The sequence below is a fragment of the Fusarium vanettenii genome, assembly GCF_000151355.1.
Source record: "Fusarium vanettenii 77-13-4 chromosome 1 genomic scaffold NECHAsca_1_chr1_3_0, whole genome shotgun sequence".
NCBI lineage: Eukaryota > Fungi > Ascomycota > Sordariomycetes > Hypocreales > Nectriaceae > Fusarium > Fusarium vanettenii.
This window is the reverse complement of record NW_003315881.1, coordinates 3,022,514-3,041,649: the sequence shown is the minus strand read 5'-3', so window position 1 is coordinate 3,041,649 and position 19,136 is coordinate 3,022,514. Positions and strand designations below refer to the sequence as shown.

Here is a 19,136-nt window from a genome sequence, read left to right as displayed (position 1 = left end):
TTTGAATAATAGTTGTCCCAAGATAAAGCAAGTATACATTTCAATCTAAAGCAAATATTCGTGTCCGTGACCCTTAATCCTCCCTCATTTCATTGTCCTTAGCCATCATGATGCCCAGCTTCCCGTCAACCCAAGCTTTTATTATTCCTCCTGTTAGGAGTATCCCGCCACGGCGTCCACCCTCCATTTTCTTTCTCCCCGACCACTCACCAAAGCCTCAGCTTACTTGAGCACCTTGCTTGCAGCCGTCTAGGTCGCCTTGGTCGCCTCGGAGGCTACCTTTCTTTGAGCCACATCAAGCAGGACCAACAACGTATCCATGGTCTCCTTTTCGTGAGCGGCCTCGGCCTTGTCTATCCTCTCTTTGAGTTGCCGGTTCTCCTCTCTGAGTTGGTCGTTCTCCTCTTCAAGCTTCTGAAGCCTCTCACTGTTGGATGGGAGGTCGCGCAGGAGGTCGGCCAGAGCTATAGCCTGACGGTCCAATGCACTATGTGTGCTAGCACGCTTCGCTGGAGGAGAATCCGTGGCTGGGGTCGGGTCAGCAGGTCGCTTCGCTCCTCGGTTCGCGTAGGCCTTTGATACGTTGGCCCTTGCCTTCTCTATCTTCTCCATGGTCGCTAGACCACTCGAACCACTTGCTTTTTCGACCTGGTCGGGGTTGCTGTTCCTTTCTTTTTGTGCCTCTTCCTTCAAGCTCTTGTCGCGCGCCTTCTGGGCCGCCGTCGTTGACTCTTCATCAATGATGGCCTCGTCCTCGGATTCGCCGCCGCTGGAGTCGCCATCAATAGATCCGTGGTCACCTCCCTGGTTGGGTGTCTGAGGTCCTTTGCCCTTTGGATCAGTGGCCGACCCGATCGTTCGTGACTTGGACTTTGATGGGTGCTTCTTCTCAAGCTTTCCCAGATACAACGTCAATTGTTTGTCGACTGCGACCTTGGGGAATTCGCCGTCTGGAAAGATCTTGAGACCCCAGTACTTGGCCATGTTTGCTCTGATGTCGGGGAGTTTGTCGGCATCGGGCCAGCAGGCGCTCACAATCACCCAGTTGCTGAAGCGTCTGTTCTCATGGCGACCACCATTCCCCTTCAGCGCCTTATAGCTGCCATGAGTGCTGACCGCGGTCTTCAGACTGGTCGCCCACTTGATATCGGAAATGTCGTTGAAGAACTTTTCCTGGACCTCTTGGTTCATGTTGCCTCCTCTGCGGATCTTGTCATAAAGGTCGAGAACGCGCTGGACGGGCTTTCGGCGGCTCGGGCTGTTCTTCATGGCATCGCCGAAGTGGGAGAGTGTGATCTTGTATGGATCTGTCGACCCCTCTTCCTTAGGATTGGCCATGGTGAGAGAGGTGTCAAGGTAAAGGAGGTCGATATCGCCGGGCGATGGAGCAGCCGGAATAGCTTCAAGGTGCAGTCTAGAACGAGTTAGAATTGCGAGTTGAGGCGCAAAAATAATGATACTTGAGAGATATGGGATGGGATGAAATGGTTGGAATACCATACCTGATGGAGCTCTCGAGGGTTTGAAGGGGGAAGAAGTTGTCGAGATGAAGAGGTTGAAGAACGAATTTTTATATTGGTGGTCTTTGTGTGTCTGTGATTCATCGTCTGTTCTTCCTGTTCTTCCTCTTTTTGGAGGAGGTTGAAGATGAAAGAGGAAGAAGAAAAGAAGTTGCAAAGACGGGATTTTATAATGATAGCGTTGGTGCGTGAGTGATTCAGAGCCTCACGGTTTGGAGTGGAATGGGATAGATATTGAAGATGACGGAAAGGGGAGGTTGGTGCTTTTTGAAACCAAGAAGTTATCAGGAAGAAGTTGTTAAAATGAAAGGCTTACTTAGGTTCAAGATGAATAGGTAGGTTACTGGGATAGAGAAGTTGTAGGCTTCTTATTGTGCAGACTAGAGTTTAGTATTTTAGTAATTCAAGGGGGGCTCATATGGCTTTATTACTCGCGTACATGTGTGAGCAATTCATGCTTGATGGTTATAAAGGCATGGAAATAAAGAAGTTATTAGGATGGAGAAGTTGTAGAATGGAGTTTTACATAGTATGTGCTAGTGATTGACTTATAGCCTCACGCCTAGAGTACCTAAGAACGAGAAAGATTACGATATCGAAAAGAGGGCGTTATATGCTTCCCATGCTGAAACCAAAGGATTCCTCCGTGCCTAGGTCCCTACCCCTATTCGTATTTTTCCTATTAGTTAATCTATCTCTATCAGCTCATCATCATCTAACTGCTTATTTTGAACTCCTATCAGTATCGTAGTTAACCATGACGATGCCCCCGAACTCTTCCAAGACGCGCTTCCACCTCGGTAGTCCTCCTCATCAGGGCGCAAAAGCATCTGTTGCCCGGCTCTCTGAGTTCTTCAAACTTGCCGGCAAGTTCGTTATGAGCAAGCAGCCTTATCCTTTTCCCTTTCCTCTCTCAATTGGCGGATTTCCTCTTCAATGTTCTCAAGTCCCTTACTCTTGGGCGCCTGGTCGCCCAAGGCCTTATATAAGAGGTCGGACAGGACCTTGGGTAGGAGGTCGGGCAACTTCTTGCTTATTTCCTTATGCACCAGGTTGCGAATGATTTAGCTAAGAACATTACTAGAAGTCTTGCGACCACTGAGAGTCTTGCGACCATAGACAGGGCACCACGATATGAAGGATAGGGACGATACATTTAAATGATCCTCGTTCCAGAATAAAGCAAGTATTGTTCTCCATGACCCTTGATCCTCAACTCATTGTCCTCAGTAACTGTAACGCCTGGTTCCGCCAACCCTTTACCATCCCCCCAAGAGTAGCCCGTCGCAGTGTCCACCGTTCCTTTTCTCCATGGTAGCTCGCTTGGGTATCAGCCCTCTTCGCTGGCAGCTGCCTTGGTCGTCTTGGCCGATTCCAAGGCGTCAAGACGCTTTTCCGTCTTGGGAGTCCTCCAAATCAGAGAGCGAAGGGCTCTGTTTGCCGGCTTTCTAAATTCTTCAAACCTGCCGTCAAGTTCCTTGAGAGCAGCCTTGTCCTTCTCCCTGTCCTCTCTCAATCGACGGTTTTCCTCTCTCAGTTGGCGGATTTCCTCTTCAAGTTTCTGAAGTCCCTCATTCTTGGGCGCCTGGTCGCTCGGGATCCCGGGCAAGTGGTCGCGGAGGAGGTCGAGCAACTGCTTGCTGAGTTCCTTGCAGATGTCGGGCAACTGCTTCTCAAATTCCTCACTCAGCTGGCCGCGCACGGCGCCGGGAAACCCTGAAACCCGGATAGTCATACTCAACTCAGTGTCTGTGTTGGCTTGCTTCGCTGGGGGGGCGCTCGTGGTCGGGGTTGAGTCAGCAGGTCGTTTCGCTCCTTGATTCGTGTACTGTCTCATTAGATCCAGGAGTGCCAGAGAAGGGTCGACCTTTCCGAGGTTCGTCGACCCCTCTTCCTCTGTTTTGACCATGGCGATAGCCTCAGATCAAAGGGCTCCAAAGAGAGATGATGGATGCTTCTAATAATTAGTCATGATGCGAAAGAAGAGTGATGGAACGATTGGAATGTAATACCTGGCGGAGCTCTTCAGGAGGAAGAGGTTGTGAAGGAGGAAAAGTTGTTGAGATGAAGGAAGAGGTTGAGGAGCGAGTTTATATATTGGTGGTTCGTTTGAGAGCGTGATTCACAGCCTCACGTTTGGGTGTGTGATTCACAGCCTCCGCCGGCCGTTTGTTCTTCCTAACCTTCCCCTCTTCCTTCAAGCTGGAGATGGATGTTGAGGGGAAGAAACCATGGGAAGGGTTTTTAGAATGCTATGGTGTATGAGTGAGTGATTCACGGACTCACGGTTCAGTAGAATAGGGAAGATATGGAAGACGTTAAAAAGGTATGAGTTTATGCTTCCTACACTAAAACTAAGAGATTCCTCGATGCCCTACCCCTATTCGTATTCGTCCATCCATCCATTTGGTCTAACTCTGTCAGTTCACTATCATCTGACTGCTTATTTCGAACTCCCATCGGTATCGTAGTTAACCATGACAATGCCCCCGAACTCTTCGTCGTCGGTCTTGTTTGACTCTGGTGTCCAGGGCCGGTCTTGCTTCCATGCCCACGATGATAGATCCTCGTGACCAGTAGGTTCTGTCGGGCGTCTTGGCAGGGGAGGATTAGCTTCCTTTTCAGTCTCGGTTGGGCGACGAGGCAGACTGGGTGCTGTCTCTTGCTTTGGTTCTTCTTCCTTGGCTGTAGGACGTCGAGGGAGCTTCGGCGCGGGCTCCTCATCGCCATGATTGGTTGGACGCCGAGGAAGAGGAGGGTTCTCAACCTGCTTGTCCTGGACTGGAGGCTGTGAGGGAGACACAAGGCCGGGCGGGGAGATGTTAAGCCCACGGAGATCACTCGCAATCTCTTCCTGGCGAGGCGACTGAGAATTCTTCCGTTCATCATGTTCCGGCGCTCCATCAAAGTTGAGCAAGTCACCCTCGGTCTGGTGTTCTTTCATCTTGATAAGGTCATCTTTCTCAATCTCCGCTGCCGCCTTGACGCCGACGAATCCACACTTTCGAAGAATCTCGCCAGTGAGGTCTGGATAGCGTAGATGACCGCTGACGGACTCGCTCAAGTCAAGATTCTCGATTCCTTCGACGTCTGGGATCGTTTGCAAGCCGGCAACTCCCATAGAGAGACTGTGCGCGCGGTAGACGAAGCCGAGGATAAGATCGTTTTCAGAGAACACGTTGAAGATCTTTCCAGAGACGACAGTGCGAAGCGTACGCCAATGACCGGGTGCTGAAGGCGCGGGTGCTCCAATTAGGACAACGGTGTCGACAAGTCCAAAGGCGTGGCGCTCGGCAAGGGACTGCAAGCAAGCATGGATAGCTGTAGCACCCAGAGAGTAGCCTACCAGTGTTACAGGCCGCTCGCCTTGAACCTTGTTGATTAGGGCATCCGCGAGGAGCTGGCCAGCCTTGCGAGACCGGTTGTAGGCGTGGTTAAAGGGGTTGTCAACGTTGGAGGCGGCAGCGAGCAACTGGATAGGCCAGAGGGCGGCAAGAAGAGTTGCGAGGACGGTTCGCTTCAAGATCTCGAGCTTGAGCTTCTTCCAAGCAAAAGATTCGACCAAGGTACGCAGTGCATGTCCGAGGGCAATGAGAGTCTTCATCTCATAGCGGAGGGCAAACACTTCGCTGTCGTCACTCATGACGCGCCATGGCTTGGTGACATCTTGCTCGGAGTGAAGCCAGCCGTTGATTCCAATAGTGACACGAAGACGACGGTCTTGCTCGCCTTGTGGGTCTTCAGCGTTGAAGACTTCACCCCATTCTTCCTTAAGAGGGATGAATTTGAAATCTTCGACTTCCTTGGCGTACTTGTCCATCATCTCACCCTAATACATGGTCTTAGTAGCTATCGAGGGAAAATACCTGGGGACATACCGTCATCTTGGCTCCATATGCGCCAAATAGTGCTCCAACAAGGGCACCGTTCATCCAAAATATGCCAAGGAAGCTGGCAACACCTCCCAAGCCTACGCCGCCCATGATACTGCCGACAGCGCCGGCAACCAGAGGGGCAGCCAGGCCTCCAGTGACACCGATAACTGCCGCACCAGCCACGGAAGCGAGGCCAACCTTCCAGAATCTGTTAAATTTGTTGTCCTGTCTGCGCTTGGCTGCTTCAGCCTCGGCAGACATGACCTCTTTCTGCTTGTCCCCATTCTTGGAGGATTCGAGAAGGGCCTTGGCGATCTCAATTTCTTCATTGATGATAAAGGACTGTGAGAGCTCCAGTGAGGAGGCAAGATATAGTGCCAGAGCTCGTGTGTGAGCCGAATACTTGCCCGTAGACAGGATGAGAAGCAAGATGCATGAAAGAGCTTGCTTCCTATCCTCCGATGGGATAGTTGTCAGTCTCGTTGGGATGGGGTGGTACAAGGCCTGGAGTGAGGTGACATCCTCCAGCTTATCGATCTTGGTCTCTCCGAAACTGATGAGATTCTCGCCTTCTTCAGGTGTGTCGAGCTTCTTTTGCTCCAGTGCCTGCTGGTGCTTGCGTCTCTCTTCCTGGATCTTCTGGTCATCCTTGACACGGATAATCTCTTCGAGCTTGGGCATAAACTCCCGTTTCCATTCTGCCAGGTGCTTCAGTGCGGCTCTTTGGATGCGTAGGGACTGAGTTGATCTGTTTGGCTGCTGGACACGGGTCTCGGGATCTTCGTCCCTGGGTGTCGAAGGTCCACTCTCATCACGAGGTGTGGACAGAACAGGGCCCAGCTCATCATCAGCAACGTCGAGCTGAGAGCTCATGAAATCGGTGATTTCATTGACGAGCTTCCAGAGAGCTTGGCGTCGTGCGGGGTTGAGGCTGATGACGATCTGTCGTGGGTCCGAGCATGTTGGGGCCATCGTGATATCGGCTCGTTCCCCGGGAACGGTGGAGATGGTGTTGAAGTAAAGTCACAATATCAGTGGGAGGGCCTAGGAGATTGATGTCGAACAAGACAGCTGGCTTCGCAATGAACAAGAATTACGTTGCGAGATCGAGTGGTGACATTCCCTCCAAGCTGTCGCTATTGGTCCGTGGACGTGCAGGGTGTATGATCCCTCACTCTCTGCCTAGCGGCGTCGACTGTCCCCTGAAACGCAGGGGCCTCGAGCTGAATTGTCTGGCGATGGGGGATATGGAAGATGATGCTGTGATGTTCTTGGCCTTCTTCTTCGTTGGTTGGACGGTGTTGGAGGGGTTGGAGGGAGATGCCTGTCCCTTGTCACGTGCGATGTATCAAGATATGTCAGCGGTGGACGAGACAGAGGAACAAGAACAGCGTCTTCAGGTCCAGAGACGTTAGCCAGGATATCCAGTTGTGGCCGAGGTTTGTGATTTGGGTCAAGTCTCGATCGAGTTCTCTTTACGTGTCTTATACGAGCTGTTGGTCCTCGATCGAGTCCTACTGGGGCTCTGTCGATCCAACGTCATCGTGCGCAAGCTGCCGTGCCTGGCTGAGATGATATCAAAAGCATTTCTCAGGGGTTCGGCTGGAGTTTAATATTGAAGAGATACCGTCTAGTTGGACGCCTCAAGGCTCGAAGCGGAAAGCTACACATTCCAGGTGAAGCCACAATAAATGAAGCCAGGCGCGTTGACGTTAGGTTTCCCTGGTGTCATTAACACCCATGGAGGGCGGCACGCGGGTTATGAAGAATTATATAACTCTACTTAAAATTCATGAATAGGACTCTCTAAAGAATAGAGAACAATGGCCTGATGGAACAGGACTTTAGATTACTTTTATTTATTCTCATCCCATCCTTATTGCACCGTTTTACTTGCCCTGAGGGGAGGATAAGCTAATGTTTGGTTCTTGTTTCTCTTGACCCACGGAAGCTCCAGGGTAATCCATCGTGAGACGAGCCGATAAGCCAACATGCGCGATAAGATCCCAGCCCCGCTAAAAAAATTCCTAGTCTGGACCCTCGAAAGATGAGTTTCCTTGACCATCCAGCTTCTGTTCAGTCCATTCTCTACGAAAGCCGAGGCCGACACCACCTCAAAACTCGTCGCAAAGCCTCAGTCACATCGAAGTCATCACGATGAACGCTCACGCGCTCCTCTCCTCCCAGGGATGGCGAGGAACAGGCCACTCCCTCCATAAAACCGACGACTCGATCGGACTCGCGAAACCCCTACTACTCAATCGCAAAGACAACACGCAAGGATTGGGTCAAAAGCAACACTTTACAAGCGATCAATGGTGGATGAACGCATTCGACGAGCAACTTAAGGGCCTCGACACCTCAAAGAAGGGAAAGGTTGTTCAGACAATCACGACGGGCAAGCTCAATGTTATCGACAAGAACCTTGGTAAATACTCGGTCTACTCGTCCTTTGTACGAGGAGGATTTCTCGAGGGCACCTTAGACAAGCTCGAGATCAAGGACGCGAGCACAGATTCCTCCTCGGACGATACTAGCGACCAACAAGACACCGTGAAGGCCAATGGCGACAAGCCTCGAAAAGAAACCAAGGAAGAGAGAAGGGCGCGAAAAGAAGCCAAGAGAAAGCGCAAGGAGGAGCGTGCCCTGAAGAAGGCCGCGCGCCGAGAGCGCAAATCCAAGTCGAAAAAGTCATCACGGTCATCCAAGTCATCGGCAGACTCGAGCGACGCAGACGAAGAGAAGCGGCAACGGCGAGCTAGGAAAGAGGAAAAGAGGAGACAAAGAGCGAAGGAGGCAGCGAAATAAAAGGGCACATGGAGATTTGGAGTTTGGCAACATATACACAGCGAAAGCATCTTTGCGGAGTTTAGGTCGATCAAAGGTTATTTTTTTTTTTGGATGATACCCCCTATAGATGTATATTTTACGTCTCCTTTGGAATCTTGCCTGGCTTGTTAGAAAGGAGCCATGGTCTTCGATCCCAAAAGTCGTCCTTGATGATGTCGAGGTGCTCCACGACGACACGCGCCTTGGCCCGGCTCTTCTTGTCCTTTTCCTTTTGGGACTTGGACTGTTGAACCGGCTCTGCCTGAGCGTCGATGGTTTGCGTGATGTTGTGCGAGTTGGGATCGACCAGCTCGTACTATAGAAAGATGTTAGCATTGTCACTGGGACGTACTTTCTAAACTAACATCACGGAAGATGACGCTGCCCTTCTTGAAAATTTCGGGCTCATTGTTGTAGTTGATTGAGAACCGTGAGAAGAGGATCTCATTCTTGTCGGCCGCCAGTGTGCCCTTCGGAGGGTGTTAGCGCGCCCATCATCCAGGAGCAATCTGCTTACAGCAAGAGTCCTTTCGGCTTCCTTGTTGTCCAAGCCTCCAAGTTGAATTAGAGACCAGAATGTTGTGTTGTACAGGTTATTGATGTGGCCTACTTCGTTAGAGATATATTGATCATGCAATGGTAGCTGAGCACTCACAGTCTACTTGTCGCCAGCTCATATAATCCCGGAGATTCTGAACACTGGGGTAACAAACGGCTCGGCCATCAAAGGTTGGAAGCGGGTAAGATAGAGGGGTATCTGGGAAATGAGTCGACCAAGAAAAGACATAGTTGGCCGTGAAGGTAGAGACAACTGTGCTGACAAGTTTGCTGAGATGGATGTCAGCTAGGTCTGTAAGTGTTGGCAAACCATGTACCTGGCTCGTCTCTCAAATAGAGTGCATGCCTTGTGGAAAACAAAGCTGCCAAAATTGTCAGCAGGGAAAGAATAAGAGAGCCTGCGAGAATGAACCTGTATTCGTCACTGACGCCGTATGCGATGGTGATTTCGGGCAGGTCAGTCACAACCGCCTTGGCTGCCGTGTTCATAAGATCCAATGCTCTTCGGTCATTTGGCTTTTCAAAACCATACTTGGCACACATCCTTTTTATCATGAGCAATGTGCTAGGTATTGAGAGTCATGCGGAGTATACTTTGTGAACCCTCTCCCGTCTACTCGAACCACGATCCATGTGTTGGGCAGTAGAGCATCCGTCGTCTCAAAAGTACGGACGTACTCGAATCTTGTAATGCATTAGGTACAGGAAACAGTTGGAAAAGTATACGGATTCAAAACTCACTTGGAGTTTGCCATCTTTGCGAGTCTCTGGGCTAGAGTCCAGCGCAGGTAAACGAGTGTTGGCGGAGAGTCTCACACTTGATGGTGTCTGGTGTTTGTGAATCAGAGGGGCTTTGTGAGAATTGTTAGGACAGCTCAGGCCGTGTGGAGAAGGTACAGAGTCCGTTGTTGCCTGCACACCAGGGCGTGTTGGGCCAAGAGTGGGCTCTGGGGCAGCCGTAGCCTTGCAGATCTGGACCTACCTCCAACGCGGCTGAAGCCGATTTTTGGAGATGCTCGCAACTTAACCTCCCCCTCCATGGAACGCGACAAGCTTAATTCAACAGCTATCCTTTGACGTCCAGGCCCGGCGTCGCCTCATCATGAATCTCCTGCTATCTGACGACTATCTTCTTCAAGATTACCCCGAAAACATCACCAATACAATCCGCTCTGGACATGCGACTACTCTGCGCTTCAACCGCAAGGGCGATTACCTTGCCTCCGGTAGAGTCGATGGCACCGTGGTAGTCTGGGACCTCGAAACTATGGGTGTCGCGAGGAAGCTGAGAGGTCATAACAAGAGCATCACGTTTCTTAGTTGGTCAAGGTGTGGCCAGTACCTCCTCACAACCTGTCAAGGATGGAAGGCAATCCTTTGGGATCTTCAGGATGGCAAGCGACTGCGCGAGGTTCGTTTCCGCGCGCCCGCGTACATGGCGGAGCTTCATCCATGGAATCAGTAAGTGCGCGTTGAATCGATGTACGTGCGATCGCTGACATGCGACAGCTTGCAATTTGTCGCAGCGCTCTTTGAGGAGCAGCCCGTCCTTGTCGATGTTTCCGAGCCCGTCGACATCAAACATATCCTCCCTTCTGCCCCGAAGCGATCGAATACCGATGCCGACGCAGCTCTCAGAGAGAAGCAAGCAAAGGAGGATGCCAAGCAAATGACCACATGTGCCATCTGGAGCATTACTGGAGACCATATCCTCGCCGGAACGAACAAAGGAAAACTCAACATCATTGACGCCAAGTCCTACGAGATTATATTCTCCGCAAAGATATGCTCAGGAGCTATTACTACGATGCGGATGACAGGATCGGGCCGCGAGCTGCTGGTCAACTCGCAAGATCGCATTATCCGGACATTTCGAGTCCCTAATCTGTCGGTCGAAAACCTGGATCTTGATACATTACAGATCCCCCTGGAACACAAATTTCAAGACGTCGTCAACAAGTTGTCATGGAACCACGTCACTTTCAGTGCAACCGGAGAATACGTGGCAGCCTCGACGTATAACAACCACGAGCTCTACGTCTGGGAACGCAATCACGGCAGTCTGGTGTGTATGCTGAAGGACCCCAAAGAAGAACAGGGCGTTATCGAGTGGCACCCGGCTCGCGCTCTCTTGGCCGCATGCGGCTTGGAAACGGGCCGGATATATATATGGTCTGTAATCAGTCCACAGAAGTGGTCTGCGCTGGCGCCGGACTTTGCAGAGGTGGAAGAAAATGTCGAGTACATCGAGCGGGAGGACGAGTTCGATATTTATGCACAAGAGGAAATCCATCGACGGCGGCTCGATGCTGAGGACGAGGAGGTTGACGTCTTGACATTGGATCGATCCAAGGCCCTGGACGAAGGAGAGAGCTTTCGCATGCCCATCCTGTTCAACCTGGGCGAAAGCGACAGCGAGGATGAATTTATCGCCGTGTCGACCGGCACCATGAGACGTAGGAGTCCTGGAGAGGGTCAGAGCGATTTGGATGAAAAGGTACCTGTGAAGAAGACAGCAACCAAGGCCTCTAGAAGCCGAAAGCGCTGAATGCGGCGACAGTGTTGGACAAAGGATCTGGGGCAGGGAGAGTTGGACGCGACAAAGAGCCAGGGTGGCCTTTGTCGCATTGCGATAAAGCTAGAGCTGCATGGCGCAAAAGTCACCGACTTGATGAGAGCGAGGCATTGCCGGTCTTGACGTGAATTTGACCTCAAAAAAACGTCGCTTTGCGGCGCAATCGAATCTTGAACATCTGCTGCCTATGGCTACGCGACGTTGCTGAACACGCATGAATTGATTGGAAGGTATTGAGCCGGAGCTGAGTCACCGGTGCAACGTCAGAGGAGGGTGATTATGGAACATCAAAAGTAGAGCTACTTGGCAGGCGGGTGCGACCTCTGATGAACCGAAAAAATCAGCGCGACTTGCTCATTAAAACGCGTTGCAGCTGTCTCCACCGCAATTTAGTCAGCATGAAAGAGCATGCACCAAAGTACCGGTACTTAGCCTCTCCCAAGCCTCAGGCAACACCGACAAAGCTCAAACAGCCTAAAATGGCTTAGCGCCATCGCTCGTCCGCCAGCCGCCTCAAGTCCAGAATCTTTCAGGCTTCCCCCGACCTTCTCGCTTCATCCACGACAAACTTTTGCCCATCGCACAACTTCATCACAGCGCGCGTCGGGCATCGCGCGAATCGCATCGAACCAGCTTGCCGACCGATAACGACCGACCGACGACATCGCCGACCGCGATTTTTCGATCCCTTGCGACTTTCGAGGTGGCGGCGACGGGGGAGATCAGCCTGAGGTTCTCCTGGGCCGTCGGCCAGGACAGGCGTTGCTGCTCTGCGCCATCCAGCAATCGTATCTGAAGGCTTCTGCCATCGATTTTGCGACCTTGCGCGGTACAATACTTGCTCTGCCGCAGTTTTCTCCCGTTTTCTTCGACTTTTTCGCGTTCCTTTGCTCTCTGGCGCGCGTTCTGACCTCCGCTCTCGCTTCACGCTCCTTTTCCGTTCACGTCAGGGCCACCGCCAGTCGCCACCATGGCGAACCTCATCTTCACCCACTCGAGCGCTCCGCTCAAGACAGTGGAAGAGATTCAGTTCGGACTGATGTCCCCCGAGGAGATCAAGAACATGAGTGTCTGCCACATCCTCTACCCCGAGACCATGGAGGAGAACAAAACCAAGCCCCGCGACGGAGGCCTTAATGACCCGCTCCTTGGATCTATCGACCGACAATTCCGATGCAAGACCTGCACTCAAGCTATGGGCGAGTGCCCTGGTCACTTCGGCCATATCGAACTCGCGAAACCCGTCTACCACCCTGGCTTCATCAAGAAGGTGAAGAAGATTCTGGAGATTGTCTGCCACAACTGTAGCAAAGTGTTAGCCGATACTGTTGGTCTCACCACATGAAGCTCTGCTATTTAACCCTTTGATGCTAACCTCGTCCTCTCAGAGAGATCCTGAGTTCGCCGCAGCTATCGCTACTCGAGATCCCAAAGTTCGCTTCAGTCGCGTCTGGGAAGTCTGTAAAAAGAAGAGAAGATGTGACAACGAGGAGCCAAAGCAGAAGGATGAGGAATTCGCCCCAGGCATGAAGTTGGGTCCTGTGGAAGGCCACGGCGGTTGCGGCAACGTCCAGCCCAACGTCCGACAGGCCGCCTTGCAGTTGAAGGCTGCTTTCGACGTTGTGGAGGAGGGAGGAGGCAAGCGACGAGAGACGACGCCCATCACTCCCGAGATGGCTCACAACATCTTGAGGCGAATCACCGAGGAAGACCTTCGGGACATGGGTCTCAACTCGGACTACGCCCGCCCCGAGTGGATGGTTCTCACCGTTCTTCCAGTGCCCCCGCCTCCCGTCCGACCCAGTATCTCCATGGACGGCACCGGCACCGGCATGCGCAACGAAGATGATTTGACATACAAGCTGGGTGATATCATCCGCGCCAATGGAAATGTCAAGCAGGCCATCCGTGAAGGATCACCTGCACACATTGCCAGGGACTTTGAGGAGCTACTGCAGTATCACGTTGCCACCTACATGGACAATGATATTGCTGGACAGCCTCGCGCTCTGCAGAAGAGTGGACGTCCCGTCAAAGCCATTCGAGCACGCCTAAAGGGCAAGGAAGGTCGTCTGCGAGGTAACCTGATGGGTAAGCGTGTCGACTTTTCGGCACGTACTGTCATCACTGGTGATGCCAATCTTTCACTTCACGAAGTCGGTGTTCCTCGCAGCATCGCCCGAACTCTCACATACCCCGAAACTGTTACACCTTACAACATCGGTCGGCTGCATCAGTATGTCGAGAACGGCCCCAACGAGCACCCCGGTGCCAAGTACGTCATTCGCGCAGATGGTCAACGTATTGATCTGCGGCACCACCGCCGCGCAGGTGCTATCTCTCTTGAGTACGGCTGGAAGGTCGAGCGTCATTTGATTGATGGTGACTATATTATCTTCAACCGTCAGCCCTCTCTGCACAAGGAATCCATGATGGGACATCGTGTCCGCGTCATGCCGTACTCTACCTTCCGTCTGAACCTGTCTGTCACATCTCCTTACAACGCCGATTTCGATGGTGACGAGATGAACCTGCACGTTCCTCAGAGCGAAGAGACTCGCGCCGAAGTCAAGGAGCTCTGCCTGGTGCCTCTCAACATTGTTTCACCCCAGAAGAACGGTCCCCTCATGGGTATTGTCCAGGATTCGCTTGCTGGAGTGTACAAGCTCTGCCGACGAGACACTTTCCTCACCAAGGAGCAGATCATGAACAGCATGCTTTGGGTTCCTAACTGGGATGGTGTCATCCCTCAGCCTGCCATTCTCAAGCCACGCCCTCGGTGGACTGGCAAGCAGCTCATCAGCATGGTCATTCCCAAGGAAGTGACCCTACACAACGGCACCGACAAGAAGGAGGATGCCCCCCTTAAGGACGAGGGTATCCTAATTCAAGCTGGTCAACTCATGTACGGTCTTCCCACCAAGAAGATTGTTGGTGCAGCGGCTGGTGGCATTGTCCACATCAGTTACAACGAGCTGGGAGCTGAGGGTGCCATGGCATTCTTGAACGGTGTTCAGCAGGTTGTCACATACTGGCTGCTCAACAACGGTCACAGTATCGGTATCGGTGACACGATTCCCGACAAGGCAACCATTGAAAAGGTTCAGGTGCACATTGATGAAGAGAAGGCTGAAGTCGCTCGCCTCACCGCTATGGCTACTGCCAACGAGCTTGAGGCTCTCCCCGGTATGAATGTTCGAGCAACATTCGAAAACAAGGTCTCGATGGCTCTTAACCAGGCTCGTGACAAGGCCGGTACTACGACACAGAAGAGTTTGAAGGACTCCAACAACGCCGTCACCATGGCTTCATCAGGTTCCAAGGGTTCATCCATCAACATCTCACAGATGACTGCGCTTGTGGGTCAGCAGATTGTCGAAGGAAAGCGTATTCCCTTCGGATTCAAGTATCGCACACTGCCCCATTTCACCAAGGATGATTACTCGCCCGAAGCCCGTGGTTTCGTCGAGAACTCGTACCTTCGTGGTCTGACTCCTTCTGAGTTCTTCTTCCACGCCATGGCTGGTCGAGAAGGTCTCATTGATACTGCAGTCAAGACTGCCGAGACAGGTTATATTCAGCGACGACTGGTCAAGGCTCTGGAAGACCTGTCCGCGCGCTACGATGGAACCGTCCGAAACTCATTGGGCGATGTTGTGCAATTCCTCTACGGCGAAGATGGTCTGGATGCTATGTGCATCGAGAAGCAGAAGCTGGGGATCCTCAACATGTCCAATGCTGCCTTCAAGGCCAAGTACCGACTGGATCTTGCCAACCCTCCCGAGTGGTTCAAGTCGGACTACGAATTTGGTAACGAGTTGACTGGCGACAGGCCTTCGATGGCCCTTCTTGATACTGAGTGGGAGGCTTTGCTCAAGGACCGTCGGGTGATCCGACAGATCAACAAAGCCAAGATGAACGAGGAAATGATGCAGCTGCCGCTCAACATTACTCGAATCATCGAATCAGCCAAGCGTGTGTTCAACGTCAAGGCCAACGATCGCAGCAACCTGCGTCCCTCTGACGTTATCCCTTCCGTGCAAAACTTGCTCGACCACATGAAGATTGTTCGCGGTACCGACCCCATCTCAGTAGAGGCAGATGCGAATGCCACCATTCTCTTCAAGGGCCTGCTACGCTCTCGTCTGGCATTCAAGGAAGTGGTCAAGGAGCATCGCCTGAACAAGCTCGCATTCGACCATGTTATCGGTGAGCTTCAAAACCGATGGGATCGGGCCTTTGTCAGCCCTGGTGAAATGGTTGGTGTTTTGGCTGCTCAGTCTATTGGTGAGCCTGCTACTCAGATGACACTGAACACATTCCATTTCGCTGGTGTGTCTTCCAAGAACGTCACTCTGGGTGTGCCCCGTCTCAAGGAAATTCTCAACTTGGCCAAGAACATCAAGACGCCTAGCATGGCTGTGTATCTCAACACACCGCTTGCTCGACAGGAACAGGCCAAGAAGCTCCGAAGTATGGTTGAGTATACCAACCTTCGCTCTGTGACAGCGGTTACCGAGATCTACTACGATCCCGATATCCAGTCAACCAACATTCCTGAGGATATGGATATGGTCGAGTCTTACTTCATGATTCCCGATGACACGCAGGTCAGCATCGACCAACAGTCGAGATGGCTTCTGCGTATCACACTTGATCGACAGAAGCTACTCGACAAGGAGATCAGGATCGACGACGTTGCTCAGCGCATCAAGGAGGAGTACCCCACTGATCTGGCTGTCATCTTCAGTGACAACAACGCCGACGAGCAGGTGATCCGCATTCGAACTGTCTCTGCTGGTGACAAGGACGAAGATGGCGAAGGCCGAATGGAGGACGATGTCATGCTGAAGCGACTTGAGGCCCATCTTCTCGATACCCTCACTCTTCGTGGTGTCAACGGCGTCGAGCGTGCTTTCCTTACCAAGGGAACCAGACTCGTTGAGAGCCCCGATGGAGCACTGCTTGCCATCAAGGACGACCCACGATGCACCCAGTGGTACCTGGATACGAGTGGTTCGGCGCTGCGTGATGTGCTGGCAGTTGACGGTGTTGACGCGAGCCGGACATACACCAACGACCTGTGGCAAGTGGTTGAGGTGTTTGGTATCGAGGCGGCTCGTTCCGCACTGGTGAAGGAGTTGACCAACGTGTTGGCTTTCGACGGTTCCTACGTCAACCATCGTCACATTGCGCTACTGACAGATGTCATGACGTACAGAGGTTCCATCTCGGCTGTTACTCGACACGGTATCAACCGCGCTGACACTGGTGCTCTGATGCGTTGTTCCTTCGAGGAGACGGTCGAGATTCTGCTCGAGGCTGCAGCTTCAGGCGAACTGGATGACTGCCGTGGTATCTCGGAGAACGTCATGCTGGGCCAGATGGCGCCAATGGGCACAGGCAACTTTGATGTCCTCCTGGACCCCAAGATGCTGGAGACTGTCATCTCGGACAACTCTCGCATGGGCTTGATGCCTGGCATGCCTGTCAAGGGAGGAGAGATCGAGGGAGCAGCGACGCCTTACGACACAGGGTCTCCCATGGCTGACTCAGGCTACCTCAGCCTCAGCTCGCCGGCAGCTGGTAACTTCTCTCCTATCCAGGGTGCTGGATCGGATACTCCTGCTGGCTTCGGCAACACTGAGTACGGTTTTGGTGGATCGACTGCGATGAGCCCGTACGCGATGCGCGGAGGAACCAGCCCCTTCACCACATCGCCAACGTCGCCATTCGGACCTGGAGGAGGCTACTCGCCAACGTCACCCAATGCCTACTCGCCCACATCGCCTCTTGTGGATGGTGGCATGGGGGGTCGGTATGCCACCTCGCCTTCGTTCAGCCCGTCGTCGCCGTCGTTCTCGCCTACGTCACCCATGGTGCGGCCGACAAGCCCCGCGAGCCCCAACTACAGCCCGTCGTCGCCGAACTACTCACCTGCTTCGCCATCGTCGCCTCGACACTACTCGCCTACATCGCCGGCGCAGTTCAACTCTCCCACGTCTCCCAACTACTCGCCGGCAAGCCCCAACTACAGCCCTGCGTCGCCCAACCTTCACGCAGGCGGAACCACCTCGCCGTCGTACTCACCGGCATCTCCCACGTGGTCTCCTACGTCTCCCGAGGCCTACTCGCCAACAAGCCCGTACCAGAGGAGCCCTGGTGCGCAGCAGTCGCCAACCAGCCCAAGCTACTCGCCCACATCGCCTGCTTTCTCTCCTCGTACACCTGGTCCGGGATCTTCTGGAAACCAGTAGTGAGTTGATCAGCTTGGCCGGAGAGGAGTGCCGAGACGAGTGGCTAACACAGACGGAGCAGTTCTCCCAACTCGCCGTCAAACGAATAATTTTTTGATTGAATAATGCAAACGTGGCACAGGTTGTCATTTCATTTTTTTCCCGCATGGTTCTTTGGTCAGGGGGGGTTTTCTTTCAGCATCATAGACCCGCAAAAGAAGTTGGTACAGACTATACAAGAAAAATCAGAAAACCACGAAGAGGGCGGAGGAAGCTGGACGAAATTCTGAGAAGGGCCAGATGGGCATTCGAGGAACAACCGAGGGGAGGAGAGAAAAAAACAAAAGAATAAGATAACGGGGCATTGTAATAGCTGACTTGTACTATAGCGATGGGGGGTTGGCGAAGGAAAGGGGACGGGAAGGAATTGGAGGGGAGGGGGAAGAGGCAATGACATATAGGGATGATGATCCAGATTGGAATCAAGACTGCGGACGCAGCATGACAGACAGACAGACAGGAGGTGATGACACACATTCAGCTATGCAGAATTTTGGAATGGATTGGCCTATTTGAAAACAAATGAGCCCTGATACCCTCTGTTCTCTGATGATGCATGCGTAGGTAGTGTGTGTGTACTCGGTAGTCCAGTCTTGTCTGGTGATGCACTGCATGATTTTATCTAGTTTTGGGCATGTGTAGTTATTGTTTTCTTGGTGGCTCTTGTTGGGTCAAATGTAGTAATTGAATAAGCGTTGCATGATATACAAGATGGGGGGCTCATGATGTCTTTAAGTTCTTATTGAATGTTTAGAAGTGTCTCTTTAAGCACAGTCTAGAAGTCATCTTTAATTTAGGAGACCATATTCCGACTGTTTAACCATGTTTATGCCAAGACTCATCAGGGTCCTCTTCTAAATTCTGTACAAGGTCGAAATGCCGTCAACTTGTGTGTACCTACCTTGATATGTAACCCGCTGTGTAGTCCCATGATGGAGAGAAACAGTGGAAATGTAACATGGAGCACATCCATCCACAAAGTTTTCTGTTCTCGTGAGACGAGGCACATGAACAACCACTCAACGGAAAAAAGGAAATTAAAAAAAGGACGACAAGGAGAGGGAAAAAAAAAAAAAAAGTGTACCCGGCATATGTGGACGACGAGGTTATCCCGCCCAACAATTTTTTTTTTCTTCTTGGACTATTCGTCTTGAACGGGACATAATTTGCGTGCGTTTGCCCCAGGACATGACATGGTTTGGTTGTTGGTCAGCGCAGCCGCTCGTGCGACCCGACGAGTTAGGACGTGACATGACAGCAGAAGCGCGGGCCGCGTCGGCTGCGACCTCGAGGAGAAAAAAAGAGAACAAGGGGGAGTCCATGTTGAACTGGAAGAGAGAGACGAGACTCCACGACAAGGCTGATTTTTTAAAAAAAAAGTGACGAGAGAGAGGGGAGAGGTCTCTAGAATAGGCCGAGTGGGAACCTTGTGTGAAAGGAGGCACTGGCTATGTGGTGATGGGTGATGATGCTGCCCTGGGTG

General features: G+C 52.2%; 6 protein-coding genes across 6 annotated transcripts; 3 read left to right on the top strand and 3 right to left on the bottom strand.

Annotated features, from left to right (window-relative positions):
* Positions 1-249: 249 nt before the first annotated feature.
* NECHADRAFT_75228 (uncharacterized protein) lies at positions 250-1,338 on the bottom strand (the record flags this gene model as incomplete). Its single annotated transcript, XM_003053721.1, has 1 exon — positions 250-1,338. One exon carries the CDS (start codon positions 1,336-1,338, stop codon positions 250-252), a length of 1,089 nt encoding a protein of 362 aa, XP_003053767.1.
* Positions 1,339-3,963: 2,625 nt separating this feature from the next.
* On the bottom strand, positions 3,964-6,367 carry NECHADRAFT_31070 (uncharacterized protein; the record flags this gene model as incomplete). The annotated part of the gene is made up of 2 exons (XM_003053720.1): positions 3,964-5,244; positions 5,480-6,367. 2 exons carry the CDS (start codon positions 6,365-6,367, stop codon positions 3,964-3,966), a joined length of 2,169 nt encoding a protein of 722 aa, XP_003053766.1.
* Positions 6,368-7,552: 1,185 nt separating this feature from the next.
* Positions 7,553-8,203, top strand: NECHADRAFT_75226 (uncharacterized protein; the record flags this gene model as incomplete). The annotated part of the gene is made up of 1 exon (XM_003054422.1): positions 7,553-8,203. One exon carries the CDS (start codon positions 7,553-7,555, stop codon positions 8,201-8,203), a length of 651 nt encoding a protein of 216 aa, XP_003054468.1.
* Positions 8,204-8,321: 118 nt separating this feature from the next.
* Positions 8,322-9,471, bottom strand: NECHADRAFT_30739 (uncharacterized protein; the record flags this gene model as incomplete). The annotated part of the gene is made up of 7 exons (XM_003053719.1): positions 8,322-8,480; positions 8,590-8,694; positions 8,742-8,830; positions 8,880-9,052; positions 9,100-9,144; positions 9,195-9,326; positions 9,377-9,471. Coding segments are annotated over 7 exons (798 nt in total), but the record flags the coding sequence as incomplete, so codon positions are not given.
* A 413-nt stretch (positions 9,472-9,884) lies between these two features.
* On the top strand, positions 9,885-11,330 carry SWDA2101 (uncharacterized protein; the record flags this gene model as incomplete). The annotated part of the gene is made up of 2 exons (XM_003054421.1): positions 9,885-10,243; positions 10,292-11,330. The coding sequence occupies 2 exons, from the start codon at positions 9,885-9,887 to the stop codon at positions 11,328-11,330; spliced, it is 1,398 nt and encodes a 465-aa protein (XP_003054467.1).
* A 997-nt stretch (positions 11,331-12,327) lies between these two features.
* NECHADRAFT_103209 (uncharacterized protein) lies at positions 12,328-18,309 on the top strand (the record flags this gene model as incomplete). The annotated part of the gene is made up of 3 exons (XM_003054420.1): positions 12,328-12,684; positions 12,746-17,613; positions 17,676-18,309. 3 exons carry the CDS (start codon positions 12,328-12,330, stop codon positions 17,701-17,703), a joined length of 5,253 nt encoding a protein of 1,750 aa, XP_003054466.1. The 3' UTR covers positions 17,704-18,309.
* Between the last annotated feature and the right edge of the window lie 827 nt (positions 18,310-19,136).